General features: G+C 41.6%; 1 protein-coding gene across 2 annotated transcripts in view; it reads right to left on the reverse strand.

Moving 5' to 3' along the window:
• The window catches only part of casp7 (caspase 7, apoptosis-related cysteine peptidase), a 28362-nt gene extending 10724 nt beyond the window's left edge, over positions 1-17638 (reverse strand). Inside the window, exons 1-2 of one of the 2 annotated variants that reach the window (XM_068002183.1) lie at positions 17141-17638; positions 6854-6971 (exon numbers count right to left, since the gene is read on the reverse strand). In XM_068002183.1, the coding sequence (XP_067858284.1) occupies positions 6854-6969 (116 nt within the window). In that variant the 5' untranslated portion in view covers positions 6970-6971; positions 17141-17638. Of the gene's footprint in view, positions 1-6853; positions 6972-16529; positions 16752-17140 lie in introns of those variants that run through there. The other variant, XM_068002184.1, reaches the window with a different exon arrangement.
• Positions 17639-17729: the final 91 nt, after the last annotated feature.

The raw sequence follows: 17729 nt of genomic DNA on the forward strand, positions 1-17729 counted from the left end.
AGTATTCTTTCTTTAACCACATGGCTATCCAGTTTTAACAAGAGAAACTATTAGGTGCTTTTTTGTAATAACTCACTACACTGTCTATAGCAAAATATACACAATGTACAGCGCTATGACATACAGGACTGGCTTGTCAAAACTGATTTAACCATTACAGATCATGGGCATAGACAGGTGTATGCAACACACACAATTGCATATGTCGTTTTGCTGGGACCCCCGACCAGGAATATCACAATGCACAGTCATGCTGCTGCAGGCGCTCTTCATTGAGTGGGCATTTCCCCTCAGTTTCAGTGTTGGGGATCTAGCAGTCGTACTAGTAGAACTATGATGTGGAGATGCAGTGTTAGAGTTAGGGTGACATTATTTGGGGCAGAAGGCTTACTTTAGTGAAGTGGAAGGCTTATTTTGAGGGAGGAGACTGTGTACTGTGATGAATTCACCAGCAGCAGATCTGCTATTACAGGAGTGATTATACTGCATGACACCAGCCACCGGTGCACGTACCTGTCAGACCATATTGTTTACGCTGCTTGCCTAATTGAATAAAACTGTGCATTAACGGCACTTTAATTCAGCAGGGAGTAACACAAAGGCATGCTACTGGCACAACTATCTGGAGCCAATATGCAAAAAGTCCCTAAAACATCTCAAGAATTAAATTACTGCACTACTTCCCGCTTGATAATTGTCCACTTACTGTAATGGAAGTTTACTCAAGTTTGCTCTCGCGTACGCAAATATTTCACTCGCTGGGAAAGCACAAGTTTGAAGCATGCAGCTTTTTAGCCAACCACACCCAGCATCAATCACCCAATGCAGCTGCACCTAATGAGGGCGCAAGTACATTTGTAACTTGGCAGGGCTGCAAAATATTTCTTTAATCTATTTTATTAAACCATATCAGTCAAATATTTCTGCATGTACATTTTTGTATCAGGTCCCAATAAAACAGAAGAAACGAAGAACTGAATCTCAAAGTGGGTTAACATAATGGGCCAGATTTTGCTGAAAAAAATAACGACATTTGAAAAACGCACGCCGTTATTAATGCACAAAATTGGCCAGCAACTTGTGGCGATTCACAATTCACAGGCTATCTCTTCCTCGCTACAAGTTGCTGGTCGATTTGAGCTGCTCTGCCGTTAGCTTCGCGAAAATGGCATCTCGCCCTTAACCTCCCTGTGATTCTCATGAAGTTGCTGCACTTGCACGTTAATTATTAAACTCGCCACAGAAAGTTAAGTTTAACAGCGTAAACACCCTTTTAATGATGTGATATTTGTTAATGACTGCCAATCAACCTCTCTTGCCCAGAAAATGAACAATTGTGGAGTCTCATTCCTTCAGGTTTTGTATTTTTTGGGAAGATTTTAAAAATGACAAATTTTAAATTTAAATCTTTTATTCTTACTTTTCCTTTCGGTCTCTTTTTTTCTCTCTCTTAATCCAATCTTTCTTTCCCTCTCTTTATTTCTCTTTCTGTGACTGATTTGACATTGAATTCACCCTCCTTCTTAATCCTTCCTGTGTTTATTTCCCAATCCTTAAATCTCATTGTTTAATGAGATACCCTGTTGGTTGCCCTGTTCAATCAGGTCCCCGATGCCCTGTTTCCCTCGATGCACTGTTATCAGCTGCACTTCCAGCAATTTTGGGGGAAAAATGTTTTTGAGCTGAAGGATGCATGGACAAATCTAACTAACAGCAGATGCCGTTAGATGCCCTGCTACAGCAAATTCTGGCCCATTATAATGGTCTTGTGGTCTGATAATCATGGTACAGTATTGACATTCACTGGTTTGCTCATTTTAATATTACTCCTCTTATGGCTCTGACAATACTACAGACCAGTCCCCAGCCAAAAGATCTCTGGCAATATTGTGCAAGAGTGGTCTAGGCTCACCAGTTATCCAATTTTCTTTTTAAGATCCTTGAAGACTCAGCAGGACGGCTCTACAATGTGTCACAACAGCCAGTAAAGTTAGTCTGTTTCTGGAGTATTTTGGAGATGATACTTTCCCCTCCCTACTGTACAGTGCACCTCCTTGTTGACTTTACATTTACATTCAAAGTGCAAACCCTACAGTTATTGTGTATAGCTACCCAAACCTTGAAAGCCAGACTCTTCACTCATCTAAAATACTCTCCTTCAAGAGGGCGACAGCTGACAGTACTATTGTATTGTGTGCAGCATTACCCACTGCTGGTAGCAAAGCAGTACTACATCCACAACAGTTCCTGTTTTCAGGTTAACAAATTTGAATGGGGATTTAAATTTAAATCCCTAAAAGGTGAAACTTCAGGTTTTTGGTAGTGGCATCTAACATATAAACAGTTTGAAACTATGAAAATCGTAATCGTAAAAAACAGGTCACCCTAAAATGTTTAAATGACTTTTAAATATTATGGCAGCAGCCACATTTTCTGAAACTTAATTCTCGTTTAAGGCAAGAAATTCAAAAAATTTCAGTAACACCATTCAGTAACAGTATATAGATTCGAACAGGGCAATAAACAACCTATCCCTAGTTTATTAGCCAATTCAGATTCAATGAGCATTACAATCATAATTAAATGATCTACTTTGCTACTTGGACTTCGATATTAACAACAACCGTTTGCGTTAATATCTTGCCTTTAATGTTGTAAAACGTCCCAAGGTTCTTCACTGGAGCATTATCAAACAAAATTTGACACAAAGCCACTTAAGGAGATATTAGGTCAGGTGACCAAAAGCTTGGTCAATGAGGTAGGATTTAAGGAGCGTCTTAAAGGAGGAGAGAGAGGTAGAGAGGCGGAGAAATTTAGGGAGGCAATTCCAGAGCTTAGGGCCCAGGCAGCTGAACGCACAGAGCGCAGAGATCTCGGAGGGTTGTAGGGCTGAGGAGGTTACAGAAATAGGGAGGGGCGAGGCCATGAACGGATTTGAAAATAAAGATGAGAATTTTAAAATCAAGGCGTTCCTGGACTTGGAGCTAATGTAAGTCAGCAAGCACAGGGATGATGGGTAAACGGGATTTGGTGCGAGTTAGGATACGGGCAGCAGAGTTTTGGATGAACTCAAGTTTACGGAGGGTGCAAGGTGGAAGGCCGGCCAGGAGAGCATTGGAATAGTCGAGTCTAGAGGTTACAAAGGCATCGATGAGGGTTTCAGTAGCAGATGAGCTGAAGCAGGGGTGGAGATGGGTGATGTTACGGAGGTGGAAGTAGGCGGGCTTGGTGATTGAGCGGATATATGGTCAGAAGCTCATCTCAGGGTCAAATAGGACGCCAGGTTTGCAAACGGTTTGATTCAGCCTCAGACAGTGGTCAGGGAGAGGAATGGAGTCGGTGGCTAGGGAACGGAGTTTGTGGCAGGGACCGAAGACAATAGCTTCGGTTTTCCCAATATTTAGTTGGAAGAAATTTTTGCTCTTCCAATACTGGATATCGGATAAGTCATAAAACACCCCTATCATAAAACACACATGTAAAACTGTCAATTTGAGCATACAGTTTAGCAATCATTTAGGAGAGCAGTCCAGACACATTGATCTGATGTGGTAGGTCAATTGCCATTTTAATACGGGAATTTGGCAAAATCATGGCAACGTGTCTGCACGATGCATGTGACCAGGCTCATCTCATTTTGCGAAAGTGAGGAAGACCGAGATGGAGAGGAGGGCCTTCAGAGACAGGCCTCACTATGGGCTGGCAGCAGTCCAGTTCAGTTTTGTTTGGAGGAATCCATGTGTGCCGCAGCTTATAATATACTGTGAATTTGACTGCACAGTATCATTTTCAGAATTTTAACATGAACTGAAGCACATTTATAGGTACCGTATTTGAAAAGTATAAGAACACGTACCTGGATTCCTCATTAATTGGTACTCCACTCTGCATCTGCAAATCTTTTTCTGGCTATTTGAAACAGCAACAGACCAGAAAACTGTCATGCTCCACCATTACTCTGTTTGACACTGAATAACGGTGCAAGTGAGGCCATTCAACTTGTACAAAGCCCCCGAGTCAGCAGCAGGTCACGCTGGACTTTTCTATAGGGCTATTCAGAGGGCTCCCTGTGACTTAACAACCTGCTGAGGTCATCCAGGCCTCTTACACCTTTGCTGACAATCACATAATGCTGATTGAGACTATTTTCTCAATAGTAAACTGGGTGAAGAAAGCCATAAATGTATGGTCACACCAATTTATCAGGTAAGGAGGATGCACTGGGCTCTTTTTTTCTCTCATGAGGAGGTACTACGCATTAAAAAAACCGGCAGAGATAAAGTTTTTAAAAGCCTTTCAATCTATTGAAGGGTTAACAATGCTGACTGGACTTCCTACACGTGACCGACAGATATAGGTATATGACATTATTGAGCTTACAAATGTCACTTTCTCTACTTTTAACCTTTACATTAAAAAGAAGCAATATCAAAATTGACTCTTTAAAAAACTAATGAACTAAAAAAAAATGCCCTTCAGTATTATAGCAATTAGGGTTGGCAACTGCAAACAAAAATTAAAATTATCTTTAAAGTACAATGACTTCCAATGCAGTCATTGAAAATTGCTAACAGCAACATTACTGTTAAATACTAGCTTTCATTTTTTTGACACAATATAAGCAAAGTTACAATAATAAATTATAGGCCAGAATTTGCTGTCAAGATAAAGGTAAAGCAAATAGCGTCACCGTTATTTATGTTCAAATGCTGCAGCAACTTCAGGCGGGGGGGCAGATTCGCGGCTTGTGACCAACACAATGGGCTGAATGGCCTCCCTCTGTGCTGTAAACTTCTGTGATTATATGTTGCTTACCCACCTCTATTCTAACAGTTCAGCAAGCATTTATATACAAAGCTTTTTTGCTTGGCAATGCCATCTGATCTACCTAGAGCAAAAAAAATCAGCGAAGGGAGGTAAATAGATGCTAAAAGAGTAGAAATTCTCAATAAAACTCAACCCTATTTGTCGCTGTTAGCAACTACAGTACTCTACAAAGCTTATATCTGAAATCTTGTAGACCAATTGGCAGACTTCAGATTACCCTATTTTTATTCTGGATTCTGTACAATCCAAAGCAACGCAGAGAAGCCAACAGGGTAAAGACTTCTACGACATGCCAGATTCTAGTCTGTGCAGCATTAGAGAGATAAGGCCAGGCTATTGGTCCTCACTAAGATCATAACCTAAAGCGCTAACTTGCTGGTACTTAACTCTGACTTTTATGCTGATAACAGAAACTTCAGCTATATCTCAGTATAATTATACCTATCCAAAAAGCACACTTATATGACTCACCTCCTAATTCTTCCTGTGAAATAAATAATTTACATTTTTGCATTAAGAGGTTTGCCATGATTTTCCACTCCCCACCCCTCCCAGCCACACTGGTGCATGTCTGGTGGGCAGAGCCTCTCTTTACTTCAGGTATGCCCTGAAGAGCCTGGCCATATTTTCTGCCATGGGTTCATTTACATGTGGGAGACTGGATCTCCAATCCAATATGGGGTGTCACGCCAATCTGGGGCCTGCCCCCAAGGAAGAAAGAGGTGGTTGGTGAGCTGACTGTTAAATTATTTTCTTTTGCCTAAACATTTTCATGTTACTAATGGGGCCTGTGTACAGCTGCAGTCTGGAAGGGCTTGCAAAGGCTCCTCTTCAATTCTAGTCCTGGGGCTCACTCCAGCCATCTATGAATGCTGGACACCAGAGCCGAGCAAACAGGTCCTGCATTAGGCATTCAAAAAGTGCAAATGGCAGAAAACACAATGGAAGCTAAGTTTACCTCTTTTGCTTGCCCACATATGGACAGGCATACTTTCCCCACCCCGCCAAGTGCATCCTGGAGCTGCTTTCTGCTTCTACCCACCAATGAGGAATGGGCAGGGGATGGAGAGGGAAGCAAAAAGCTTAGGTACGCATCCTTTCAAATTGTTCCAATATCAGTTCAACAAAATGCACAGTTGGTTTCCATTTCATGGATATTTTCTTTCTCCGCAATTAATTAACATCTTTCTGTCTTGCAGGATGATATGGTCCTTTCACAATTTTCCTCCATTTTGTGGCCTTTTGCACTAAATCGTCTTAGTTGCTCACCTGATCATCCTCAATCAAATGAGTTGGCTCCTTTAAGGTTTCAAAGGGTTTTCTGTTATGGTTGCTGTTTCCTACGTGACTCTCTAACCTTACTTTACCTGTTTGACCCACTTCATTTCCTAGAACTAGATCCAGCATTGTCCCTGTTCTTATTGGACTGATATCATACTGATCTATAAAGCAGCCTTAGACACACTAAAGAAAACCATCCTTCTCTATGTCACTTATATTATTGTTACCGTAGACTACTTTTAGATAAGTAAAGTCTCCCATTATTTGTCTACATATCTCTTATTCTTACTTATTTTCATTGCTGGGTGGTCTATAATAATCTCTTAATGGAGTAACAGCTCCCTTCTTATTCCTCTTTAATTCTAATTGCACATTCTTCTACAATAGCCTTAGATTCTAGTGCTGTACTAAAATCTTTGATTAATAGTGTCTCCCCTCCCTTTTCACCTATTCTATTCTATTTTGTAACCAAAAATGTTGGTAGCTCCCAATCCTGCTCTAGTTTAAGCCATGTCTCTGTTAATGCAATTATGTTATATTCTCCACACCAAATTTTATTTATGATATTTTGTGCATTAATGTACATATAACTCAGATCTGTCAGTCTGTGTGGCAATTTAATTCTTTTTAATCCCACCTGTTTTTTTAAAAAAGAATTACTTCCCTACATCCCTTGTCCCTTTTGCTTTTTACTGAGCTTCCTCACCGTGACAAGCATATAATTCATTCAAAAGTTGAAACTTACTTCACATTTAGAAATCTTGATGACCTGTCTGGCTTTGCATCAAGACAATCTCCCAGTGCTTTATCATCTTCCTCTGTTGATGGTATAGCAGTAGAGTCATCTTCCTTTTCAGCCATATCTAGTGCATGACAAGAATTATTTAATATAATTTGAGCATACATGAATACTTAAACTCTGAACTTAATGTAAATGTCCAGAAAAGTGTGATCATTGAGGCTGTTAATATTTAACCTCCTGAGCAATGGAATAAACAATATATTTAACTCAATGGTTAAATAATTCAAACTTAATTGACAGATGATTTAAATATATGTCCAAACAGCAGTTGTTAACAAAACCTATCACACCAATCCTGCAGGAAGTTAATCAAAAAAGGTGAATTAGTCATATTAATTGTCATTTAAATAAATACCGATTTACACCTCCAATGCTAACCCAGCTGCAGCAGGGAATTGTATGCAGAACATAGACTCTTCAAATAAGGTTAGGATCAGTTTGTTCCAAGGTTTGATTCTCCATTCATCCCTAACATTTGACCTGAGTCTGATTCTATTCTGAACTAACATCCACTCACATACTTCCAGCAGGTATCGATGGACAGCAACCAGCTGGAATCCTAGCCAATTTCCCATTTCCTTCTTGACCTGTATAAGGTGGCTACTCCCATACCTTGGCTTTGTCAGTTGCAATCTCACCTCTGAATCAGAAGGTTGTCAATTCAAACCCTACTCTGGGACTTGAGCATATAAATCTAGGCTGACACTGCAGTGCAGTACAGAGGGAGTGCTGCAAAGCCAGATGTACTGGTATTTAGATGAGAAGTTAAACAGAACCCTTCTGCCTGTTCAGGTGAATGTAAACAATCCCATAGGATTATTCAAAGATAAGCAGGGGATTTATCTTGGTGTCTTAACCAACAGCAAAACAAATTAACTGGGTGTTTGTAGGACTTGCTGGTTTAACATGGCTGCTGCTATGCCTGTTTAAAACAATCTGATTTCGTTCAGACTGATGACATTTTAAAATTTCAAGTAATGGAGAAAATGAGAAGATCTTTTAGAAGGACGTCTTAGGACATTTGCTGGTAAATTTCACTTACCTAACAGTTAAATGGGTCCCACTGTACTTCATTTGCCCTGATAAAGAGTTGAATGCTTTCAGTGAATGATGTGGTCAATAATCACAACCAAACCCTATTGCTTTTTCACCTTTGTTAATGGAACTGTATTAAATGTGAATACAGTTCAGAATATATTTGTGGCTCTTGCATATCATAGTATACATATCAGCAAGAGGAAGAATCCACTGTGGGCAGCCACAAGCAGGAAGTCATTTTAATTGACCAAAAAGACTGAAATTTATGGTATTATATGACCACTTTATTATTGATGCAAAGTGGCTTTGGACACACAGTGATGTAAAACTAGGAAATCATGTAAGTGATTTGGCTCCGAAGTGCACTAATGCCAATAGGTACATGAGCACCTCCAGGATTTGGTCCAGCATATAGCCAAGTCGGCATTTGAATGTGATGTTAAAGAGAGAACCCTTCTGCTTGTTCAGGTGAATGTATTAATACTCCATTTGACCATCTAGGAGCTTGTTTTAACCTAAATGAGAATCTTTTTAATGTTAAAAGACATTCTGAGTCTGTAGCCTCATGCTCCTTGATCACTGATCAGAGTGAAATCTGCAACCAGCAACATAACTCACTCTACTGGAACCAGCCTGTAATCAGTACCTGTAGCATAATGATGCCTTTCATTACTGACCCAAATCTCTGGTGTGTGGAGCACACATTGGACTTATGTACCCAGCCTAACACCTTTTTATTACATTTTTTTTCATGTCAATCTTCTTCCTTTCCTTTGGGTAATGGCTCATTGCTGGGAGTTATTCCACAGACAGTAAACTGTCAGCAGACAATCTAACTACCCACCAAAAACATCATAGCTGAGCCTGATTCTGTCCTAACCTGATGTCAATACACATGCACTTCCAGCAGGGGTCACTGAATAGCAATTGTGAGTGAGAACCCTGGACAAATTTCCACTCCTTAACCCAGGGCACTGAGATAAATTGTAGCATCACATTGCTGCCTTGGCTGAGATAAGCTAACTCATCACAGTTCAGGGTTTGAATGTAAATAAGTTTTGTTCTATTAAGAGATGAAAATGATATGTGAAAACAGCAAGGTTATTATAATGGACACCTTCAATCAACAAAGTTTTTTTTATTCATTCTCAGGATGTGGACATTGCTGGCCCATCCCTAGTTGTCCTTGAGAAGGTGGTGGTGAGCCTTCTTCTTGAACCGCTGCAGTCCAGGTGATGATGGTGCTGCCACAATGCTGTTAGGTAGGATGTTCCAGGAATTTGACCCAGCAACGATGAAGGAACGGCAATGTACATCTAAGTCAGGATGGTGTGTGACTTGGAGGGGAACTTGGAGATGATGGTGTTCCCGTGCACCTATGGTTCAGGCTCTGTTAGTAAATGTAATACATGACTGCTTCATGACTCAGTGTGTCAGGGAAGATACAAGAAGTAGTGCACATCTTACCTTGGTATTGGCAAGACAACATACAAGAAAGGTAAGTTGTAGCACCCTTAGAAGAATAGTGATTGCAGAATGATCTAATTTAACATGGTCTGGGCTTCAGAAGTATAGGAGGTCCAGGAGCCACGTATATAATTTTAAAAAGAGCTAAAAAATGAGGGAACAGCTCAATTAAACTGACTAGGGGTGAATGTTTAACAATAACACTTCTATAGAAGACCAGTGAATCAGCAAGTGTAGACTAAGTAAGTGTGGCTCTAAATGGATCAATAAATTAATCAGAAATAAAGGGTGAAGAACAAACTTTATAAATCCTGCAGGAGGAAAGGGGGAAGAGAACAACAACTTGCCTTTATATAGCACCTTTAACATAGTAAAACATCCCAAGGCGCTTCACAGGAGCGATTTCCAAATAAAATTTGACACCGAGCCATATAAGGAGAAATTAGGACAGGTGACCAAAAGCTTGGTCAAAGAAGTGGGTGTTAAGGAGCATCTTAAAGTTGGAGAGAGAGATAGAGAGAATTCCAGAGCTTCGGGCCTAGGTAGCTGAAGGCATGGCCGCCAACAGTGGAGCGATTAAAATGGGGGATGCGCAAGAGGCAAGAATTGGAGGACCGCAGAAATCTCGGAGGATTGTAGGAGGTTACAGAGATATGGAGGGATTTGAAAACAAGGATGAGAATTTTAAAATCGAGGCATTCCCGGACCGGAAGCCAATGTAGGTCAGCAAGCACAGGGGTGATGGGTGAATGGGACTTGGTGCAAGTTAGGATACGGGCAGCAGAGTTTTGGATGAGCTCGAGTTTATGGAGGGTTGAAGATGGGATGCCAGCCAGGAGAGCATTGGAATAGTCAAGTCTAGAGGTTTTTTTTTTCCACATTCACCTAAGGAGGAAGCCTCCGAAAGCTTGTGAATTTCAAATAAAATTGTTGGACTATAACTTGGTGTTGTAAAATTGTTTACAATCGAGGTAACAAAGGCATGGATGAGGGTTTCAGCAGCAGGTGAGCTGAGGTAGGGTTGGAGACGGGTGATATTATGGAGGTGGAAGTAGGCGGTCTTGGTGACGGAGTGGATATGTGGTCGGAAGCTCATCTCACGGTCAAATAGGATGCCAAGGTTGTGAACGGTTTTGTTCAGTCTTAGACAGTGGCCAGGGAGAGGGATGGATACGGTAGCTAGGGAACGGAGTTTGTGGCAGGGACCAAAGACAATTGCTTTGATCGTCCCAATATTTAGTTGGGGGAAACTTTTGCTCATCCAATGTTGGATATCGGACAAGTAGTGTGACAAATGAAAGACAGTGCAGTAGTTGGGAGAGGTGGTTGGGAGGTAGAGCTGGGTGTTGTCAGCGTACATGTGGAATCTGCGTCGTGTTTTCGGATGATGTTGCCGAGTGGCAGTATGTAGATAAGAAATAGAGGGGGTGGGGGGCAATGATAGGTCCTTGGGGGACTCCAGAGGTAACAGTGTAGGAGCGGGAAGAGAAGCCATCACAGTTGATTCTCCGGCAACGACTGGATAGATAAGACTGGAACCAGGCAAACGTAGTCCCACCCAACTGGAAGATGGAGGATAGTCGTTGGAGGAGGGTGGTATGGTCAACCGTGTCAAAGGCCGCAGACAGGTCGAGAAGGGATAGTTTACCATGGTCACAGTCACATAGGATATCATTTCAGTATTGTGGCAGGGGCGGAAACCTGAGTGGAGGGATTCAAACGTGGAATTGCGGAAAAGATGGGCAAGGATTTGGGAGGTGACAATACTTTCAAGGACTTGAGAGGAAAGGGGGTTTGGAGATGGGTGACAGTTTGCAAAGACAGAGGGGTCAAGTGTGGGTTTTTTGAGGAGGGAGTGATGACGGTAGGTTTGAAGGGAAGGGGGACAGTACCTGAGGAGAGAACCGTTAACAATATCAGCTAACATGAGGGCTAGTTGGGTGGTCAGCAGTTTGGTGGGAATAGGGTTAAGTGAGCAGGATGTGGGTCTCATGGACAAGATGAGCCCGGAGAGGACATGAGGAGAGAAACGAGAGGAAGATGTGAGTTCAGGGCTAGAACAGGGGGAACCTTGGGGGAGGTTCGGCTTGGTGGGGCAGTGGAAGGGAGGGAAGTGGCAGGGGCAGCTGAACGGATGGTCTCAATAATATCACCTGCACATTCCCCTCCACGTCACAAACAATCCCGACTTGGAAATATATCGCTGTTTCTTCATCGTCGCTGGGTCAAAATCCTGGAACTCCCTACCGAACAGCACTGTAGGAAGAACCTTCACCACACTGACTGCAGCGGTTCAAGGCGGCGGCTCACCACCACCTCCTCAAGGGCAATAAATGCTGGCCTTGCCAGCGATGCCCACATCCCATGAACAAATAAAAAAAAACTTAGTGACAAAGAAGTCCATGAGCTCCTCGCACTTATCATTGACAGTGACGGTGTGGGGGGAGTAGGAGCGAGGGGTTTTAAGAAGACGGTCTGTAGTGGAGAAGGCGGGGGTTATCTTTGCATTCCAGGGTGATTCTGAAATAATGAGCCATTTTGGCAGAAGAGAGCAGAACCCAATATTGTTTTATGCGATTCAGCCAGATCCAGCGATGAATGGCTAAACCAGTTGTCCGCCATAAACGTTCAAGTCTGCGTCCCTTGGACTTAAGGGAGCGTAGATGAGGGCTGTACCGGGGGAACGACCAGGGTGAGAGTAAGTAATGATTTTGAGGAAGACAAGGACAAGGACATCAAAGCTGGAGGTGAGGGTGTAATTGAACAGAGCGGTAGCTGCAGAAATGTCATGGTGAATGGAAGACCAAAGGCTAGACAGTTGGGAATTTGAAGGTGCAGATGTAAGTGACTTGGGAGAAGAGTTTTTTCTAGGGACGGACTCAGAAGAAAGTGGAGTTGGTAGGGGGAAGGGGGATGTGGGTGGAGAGGGATACAAGGACATGATCAGAGATGGCCTTATCCGCGATTGACACAATGGGAGTAGAGGCCACGTGAGATGGCGAGGCCGAGGCAGAAACATGTTAAAAGGGTTATCAGAGGGACAACGTGAGACCTGGAAAAATGCAGTTATAAGTCACAGCAGTAAGACAGTCCTTCAAAACTTTAATGATAAGAAGGCAGTGGGAGAAGAGGTCAGAATCATAACCGATGTAAACAGAGGATGAGTGTGAGACTACTAATAGTCTGGATGTTTACTTCCACCAAGCATTCATAAGGGAAGATGTGAGCAACATACCGTCCCCTAAGTGGAGATATCCTAAGTAGAATTATTGACTATGATATTCCCTACGACATGGTGTCCACATGGAAGGCTATTGGTTAAGCTTAAAGCTGGTGATTCAAGTTCTATTGGAGTGTTGGAAGGAGTGCTGAGTGAGATGGCAGTGATCAGCACTGGGATAACTAGAGTCTCTGATTTACATCAATGACTTAGAAACTCAGTACATAAGAAGAACATAAGAAATAGGAGCAATACTAGGTCATACAGCCCCTTGAGCCTGCTCCGCCATTCAATCAGATCATGACTGATCTTCGATCTCAACTCCACTTTCCTGCCCGATCCCCATATGAGTCAGTCAGTGAGTCAGTCTGTCTCTATCTCAGACTTGAATATATTCAATGACTCAGCATCCACAGCCCTCTGGGGTAGAGAATTCCAAAGATTCACAACCCACTGCATGAAGAAATTCCTCCTCATCTCAGTCTTGAATGGCCGACCCCTTATCCTGCGACTATACTCCCTAGTTCTAGACTTTAGCCAGGAGAAACAATCTCTCAGCATCTACACTGTCAAACCCCCCACCAAGTACATATTGATCAGATTTGCAGATGTCCCAGGAGAGCCAGTTCTTCTGTGGAAATGAGTTGATAAATATCTAAGTGGGCAGAACAAAGGCAGGTGAAATTTAAAATGTGTGTAAACCACTAGGAACATAAGAAGGAAAAACAGGCAACTTATGAACTCTGGGAATGGTTTTGAATTGGTTAAGGATGAAGTTGAAATAGACTTCAACTTCCTAACAGACTCAATGTTCAACATGTCCAGCCACTGTGGAGCAGCAATCAATAAAGCAAATAGAAGTGAACTATGCAGCCAAAACAGTAGAGGTCAGGTCAGAGGAAGTTATGCTCAAGCTGTATAGTGCTTTGCTTGGACTACACCAGGTGTACTATGTCCAATTCTGGCTGATCAATGCTTGAAGGTATCCCATTGTGAGGTAGTTCATAGAAGAGCCACAAGACTGATCCCTACTGTTAGGGGTCTGATATATAAAGAAAGACTGGAGGAAGGTTTGGACTTCTCATCCTTGATAGGAGGCAGCTGAGAGGTGATCTGATAAACATTCTATAATAGTAAACAGTAAGGAAAAAGGTAAATCCTGAAAATATTTCAATCTAGATTGCAAGAACAGAACAAGGACACAGAGCAAATTAGTAAAAGGCAAATGTAAGATCAATATTAGAAAGTTCTTCTTCACAACAATGGAATGGATTCCCAGATAAAGTAGAGGGGAAAATCCTGAAACTATTTAACAATTCATGTTACACTGGGGAGATTGCAGGTCCTTTCTGAATGGATTAACTGAACTGGACTAAAAGGCCTTCCTCATCTGCATTTATCTCATGGACCAGGGGCATTTTTGGTCTGTATGCCTTACCAATTCATTGGATAAACTCACAGCTTTCAGAGGAAGCCGAACCCCTTTAAAAAAAATCACGTTTTTTGACTATGACCAGCAATAGGATACTTAACATGTATACACGGATTTCAGTATGCTCAATATGCTTCTTAATGTACTGTATGCATACATGTACATAAATGGATGTGGTTGAAAAATTGCTCATGTACAAAGAGATATAGCAATATAGACAAATATGCATATGTTTGGCCATCCACAGTATACAAAGACATTCACACAATGCATGTAGTGTAAACGTATGCCACTAGACACTGCCCAGTACAAAGTTTACTTTTTATAGCTTCAGTGTCCACATTCAACTCCAATACTGGAAAAGCTTGTGTAATATCTATTTTCATTTGGAGATCTTGCCAGATCTGATAAATGCTAGACAATGAATTTGTAGAATTTGAAACAAAGTTATGAATTTCTTTGTGTATTTATTAAATGCAGCATTTACATCTTTGTGTTAGACACAAATTAATTATCCATTTGGCATCACAAAATGTCAGTACTTTATAGAAAGAAGTACAAAACAAAATAGCTAACATTCTGAAATGTCTCAAAGGAAATAGTAACAATGTTTATTTTGGACCACAGAAGCCATAAACATCAGTATCAGTGACTCCATGCGTGTTTACAGTAACTTCATCAGTTAGTGCCTCCACCTGAACAGGTAGTCATTTTTAAAATCTCATCGGCAGAATGGATATATCCTCTATGTTTTGGATAAATATGATGCAATTATATCACAGGCAGCATAAAGAACCGAGTAACCCGGTTTCCAAGTACGCAAAATGTACCATTTAAAATATTGTATTATTAATTGAATAATCTGTGGAAATGCATAAAGAGATACATGACCATATTAATGTAGAAATGCATGAACAGTTATTTGACCATATTAATGTAGCAATGAATGAAGGGATATTTGACCATATTAACTCTTTGTTGGCTCACATAATGGGGTAGCTACAGCACACACACAGAAAGGCACAATTGTGTCATTACATTTAAGCCTTGGTATGTTGATAATTAAGTTAGCTGAGCAGGTGCTTAGTACCGTCTGGCCCCCCTAGCAGGTAAGGGTATTGATGACTATAAAATATAATGAGAATACAGTTTCTTGAAAGGCCATGTGGCCTCGAGACTGACTTCAGCCCTACTGATAACCAGGACAAGAACGTGGAGAGGATAAGTGTGCTCAGGCCTACGAGGCCTACGTGCCAAGATAGGAATGAACTATGGACGTTCAGAGGGGGCAGGCTCACTACTTGATTGACCAACTACCTGAACCAATAAAGAATGTACGTGTACGCCCATATTCTACGACAGGTGGGCGTTGCTGATTAACTGTATAAACATGAGCTGTTTCACTGACTCAAAGAAGCTGCACCTTCAACCTTTGCTTGAGGGCGCTCTTCCCTTGTATACAAGTCAATTAAAGTAAAACTTTTCCCTTTGTGATACTGGTCTGGGTGTGTTAGTGCATTGGTTAAGTGCATTGGTATAGTGTTAAGTTTCGACAAATCAATGGCAAATAATTTGTATAATGAATGACTGCTGTGCTGAAAATGTAACAGTAGTTCTGAAATAACCTCAAAGACTCAACTCCTCAGGTATCTTTACAAAGTTGTACCCTGCAGCATTCATGTACTGTGACAATAGGACCCAGCTATATGCTATAGCTCAGGGCAATTACTTACGATAAGACAGGCATATTGAGCAACAGGAATAGATCCGTGCAAACTGAGTTTTAAAAAGAGGAAAGTCACCATCCATACTTAAAAATAGGGGAGCAATTATTTCCATTAATATTTAGTTTTATCTACACAGCTGAGCACATTGTTAGGGAACTAGCTTCTAGGAGTTGGGGAGACCTACAATTGACGGAGATGAACCAAACGCCAGTGGAATGCATCGCCAATGGTCACTTTGTTAAGTCACCCCTCTCGCTTGGTCAGGCTCAATAATGTCTTCAATAAAAGGTAATTTCTCCGTAATCAGTTGTTTAAAAAGGTATTCAAAGAAAAAAAAATCAGATATTAGAAACTGAAAGTTAATCATAAATATTTTCAAACTAGCAATGCAGAAAGCAGTGGTCACTTTAATTGATCACACTTGATTTGCTAAAGTAAGTTTCCAAACGTTTATGTGTCCTCCCTTTAAACATTTCTAATTTTGAAATAGTTGCTTTGAGCTCTTGCAAAAGGTCACCACATCAAACTGAAAATGTTTGTTAAAGTATCGATTTAGAATCTGCTAGATAGACTCGCACAATTCTTAGCTAAAAATGTATTTTAACTTTACAATTCCTCCTCTAGTAAAATGGCGACATGTTGGGGGAGGGGATAAGAATTGTCTGAATTACATTCTCACCATTGGGATTAGCAGGGTTGCAACTTTGTTTTAGGGATACAGTTAATGCTAATTACCATGTCTGTGGCCTTAAAGCTACAGTAACCGAAATCACATTCTTATCTTCTGTTCAGAATACGACTATTTCACTGAAAATAGCACTTTTGTTGTAAATTCCAGATGGGATTTCACCAGGGAATGATCTGCATTCCAGACCCCGGAATCTGTTGCTGCCTGGGCGTAGGCTCGAGTTTCTGCAAATACACCAGTCGTTTCTCTCTTTACAAATGTTGCCGGCTAGGGCGCAAGATCCATATTTTATCACTTCCGGTATTATTTGAAAACTATTTTGGGGGGAGAACGCCCCTTATCTAAAAGTAACACGGCCTGAGCTTTGGAAGATAAAAACTTAACTAAACGTTCCTGGGGGGAAAAAAAAAATAGTCCAGTACTTTCCTTTCGAAATGCAACGGCACTAAATTGGCCGGAAATATCCGAATACCCGGAGATATTTATGCTTGTAACTCGTTATCGACAATAAAAAGAAGTTGCTCAGTCATTCGGACAGACCGGTGGCGTTACAAAGGACGCACTCTCGTGTTTAAGAACTTCCAAGTAAGTTAAGTACAGAAACCAAGATCGAGTTAAATACATGAGAGAGAGAGAAAAAAAAAAGTTTTACCGGTACCTTCGTCCTCACCGATTAGAAGCGGCACAACAGGAAGAAAGTTTGTGCCCGGTTGTCGCTGAAATTGACACAAATTGTATTCGACGTCGAGATGAGGAAGTAATTGGACTTGAAACTGAAGGCTCCAATTGCCGCCCGTCCCGCACCCACTTCAATAAGGCCAGGACGTCACTGGCTGTGGGTAGTGTGTATATATTTTAAATTGTATGGCAAGAGGCACAAAATTAGGATCAGCTCCAATGCCAGGATTTTGTGGCAGAATCCCTGAGCTCGCAGATTTGAAGGACACTTTTTCCAGAGTTCCCAAATTCTGATGAGTTTTCACGCGGTGTTTCCACACATTTCCTGTGCAGAGTGCAATGAATAAACTTCGATCCGTCGGCTCATAGTCCGATAATACACCGATTCCGAACGTACCTCTCCCAAGGGCCCACTGAGGCATCCATCGCTGCCTCTTTACGAGAGCAACCTCAACTGCCCCATCCTCCTCTCTTGTTGACCTTCCTGCTCACTGTGCCCACTGCCACTAATCACACCAACCTCCTGCTCATCCCACCCACCACTGTCCCCTTGGACTCTGCCAGCAGAT

Source organism: Heptranchias perlo, chromosome 21, assembly GCF_035084215.1.
Source record: "Heptranchias perlo isolate sHepPer1 chromosome 21, sHepPer1.hap1, whole genome shotgun sequence".
Classification (NCBI taxonomy): Eukaryota; Metazoa; Chordata; class Chondrichthyes; order Hexanchiformes; family Hexanchidae; genus Heptranchias; species Heptranchias perlo.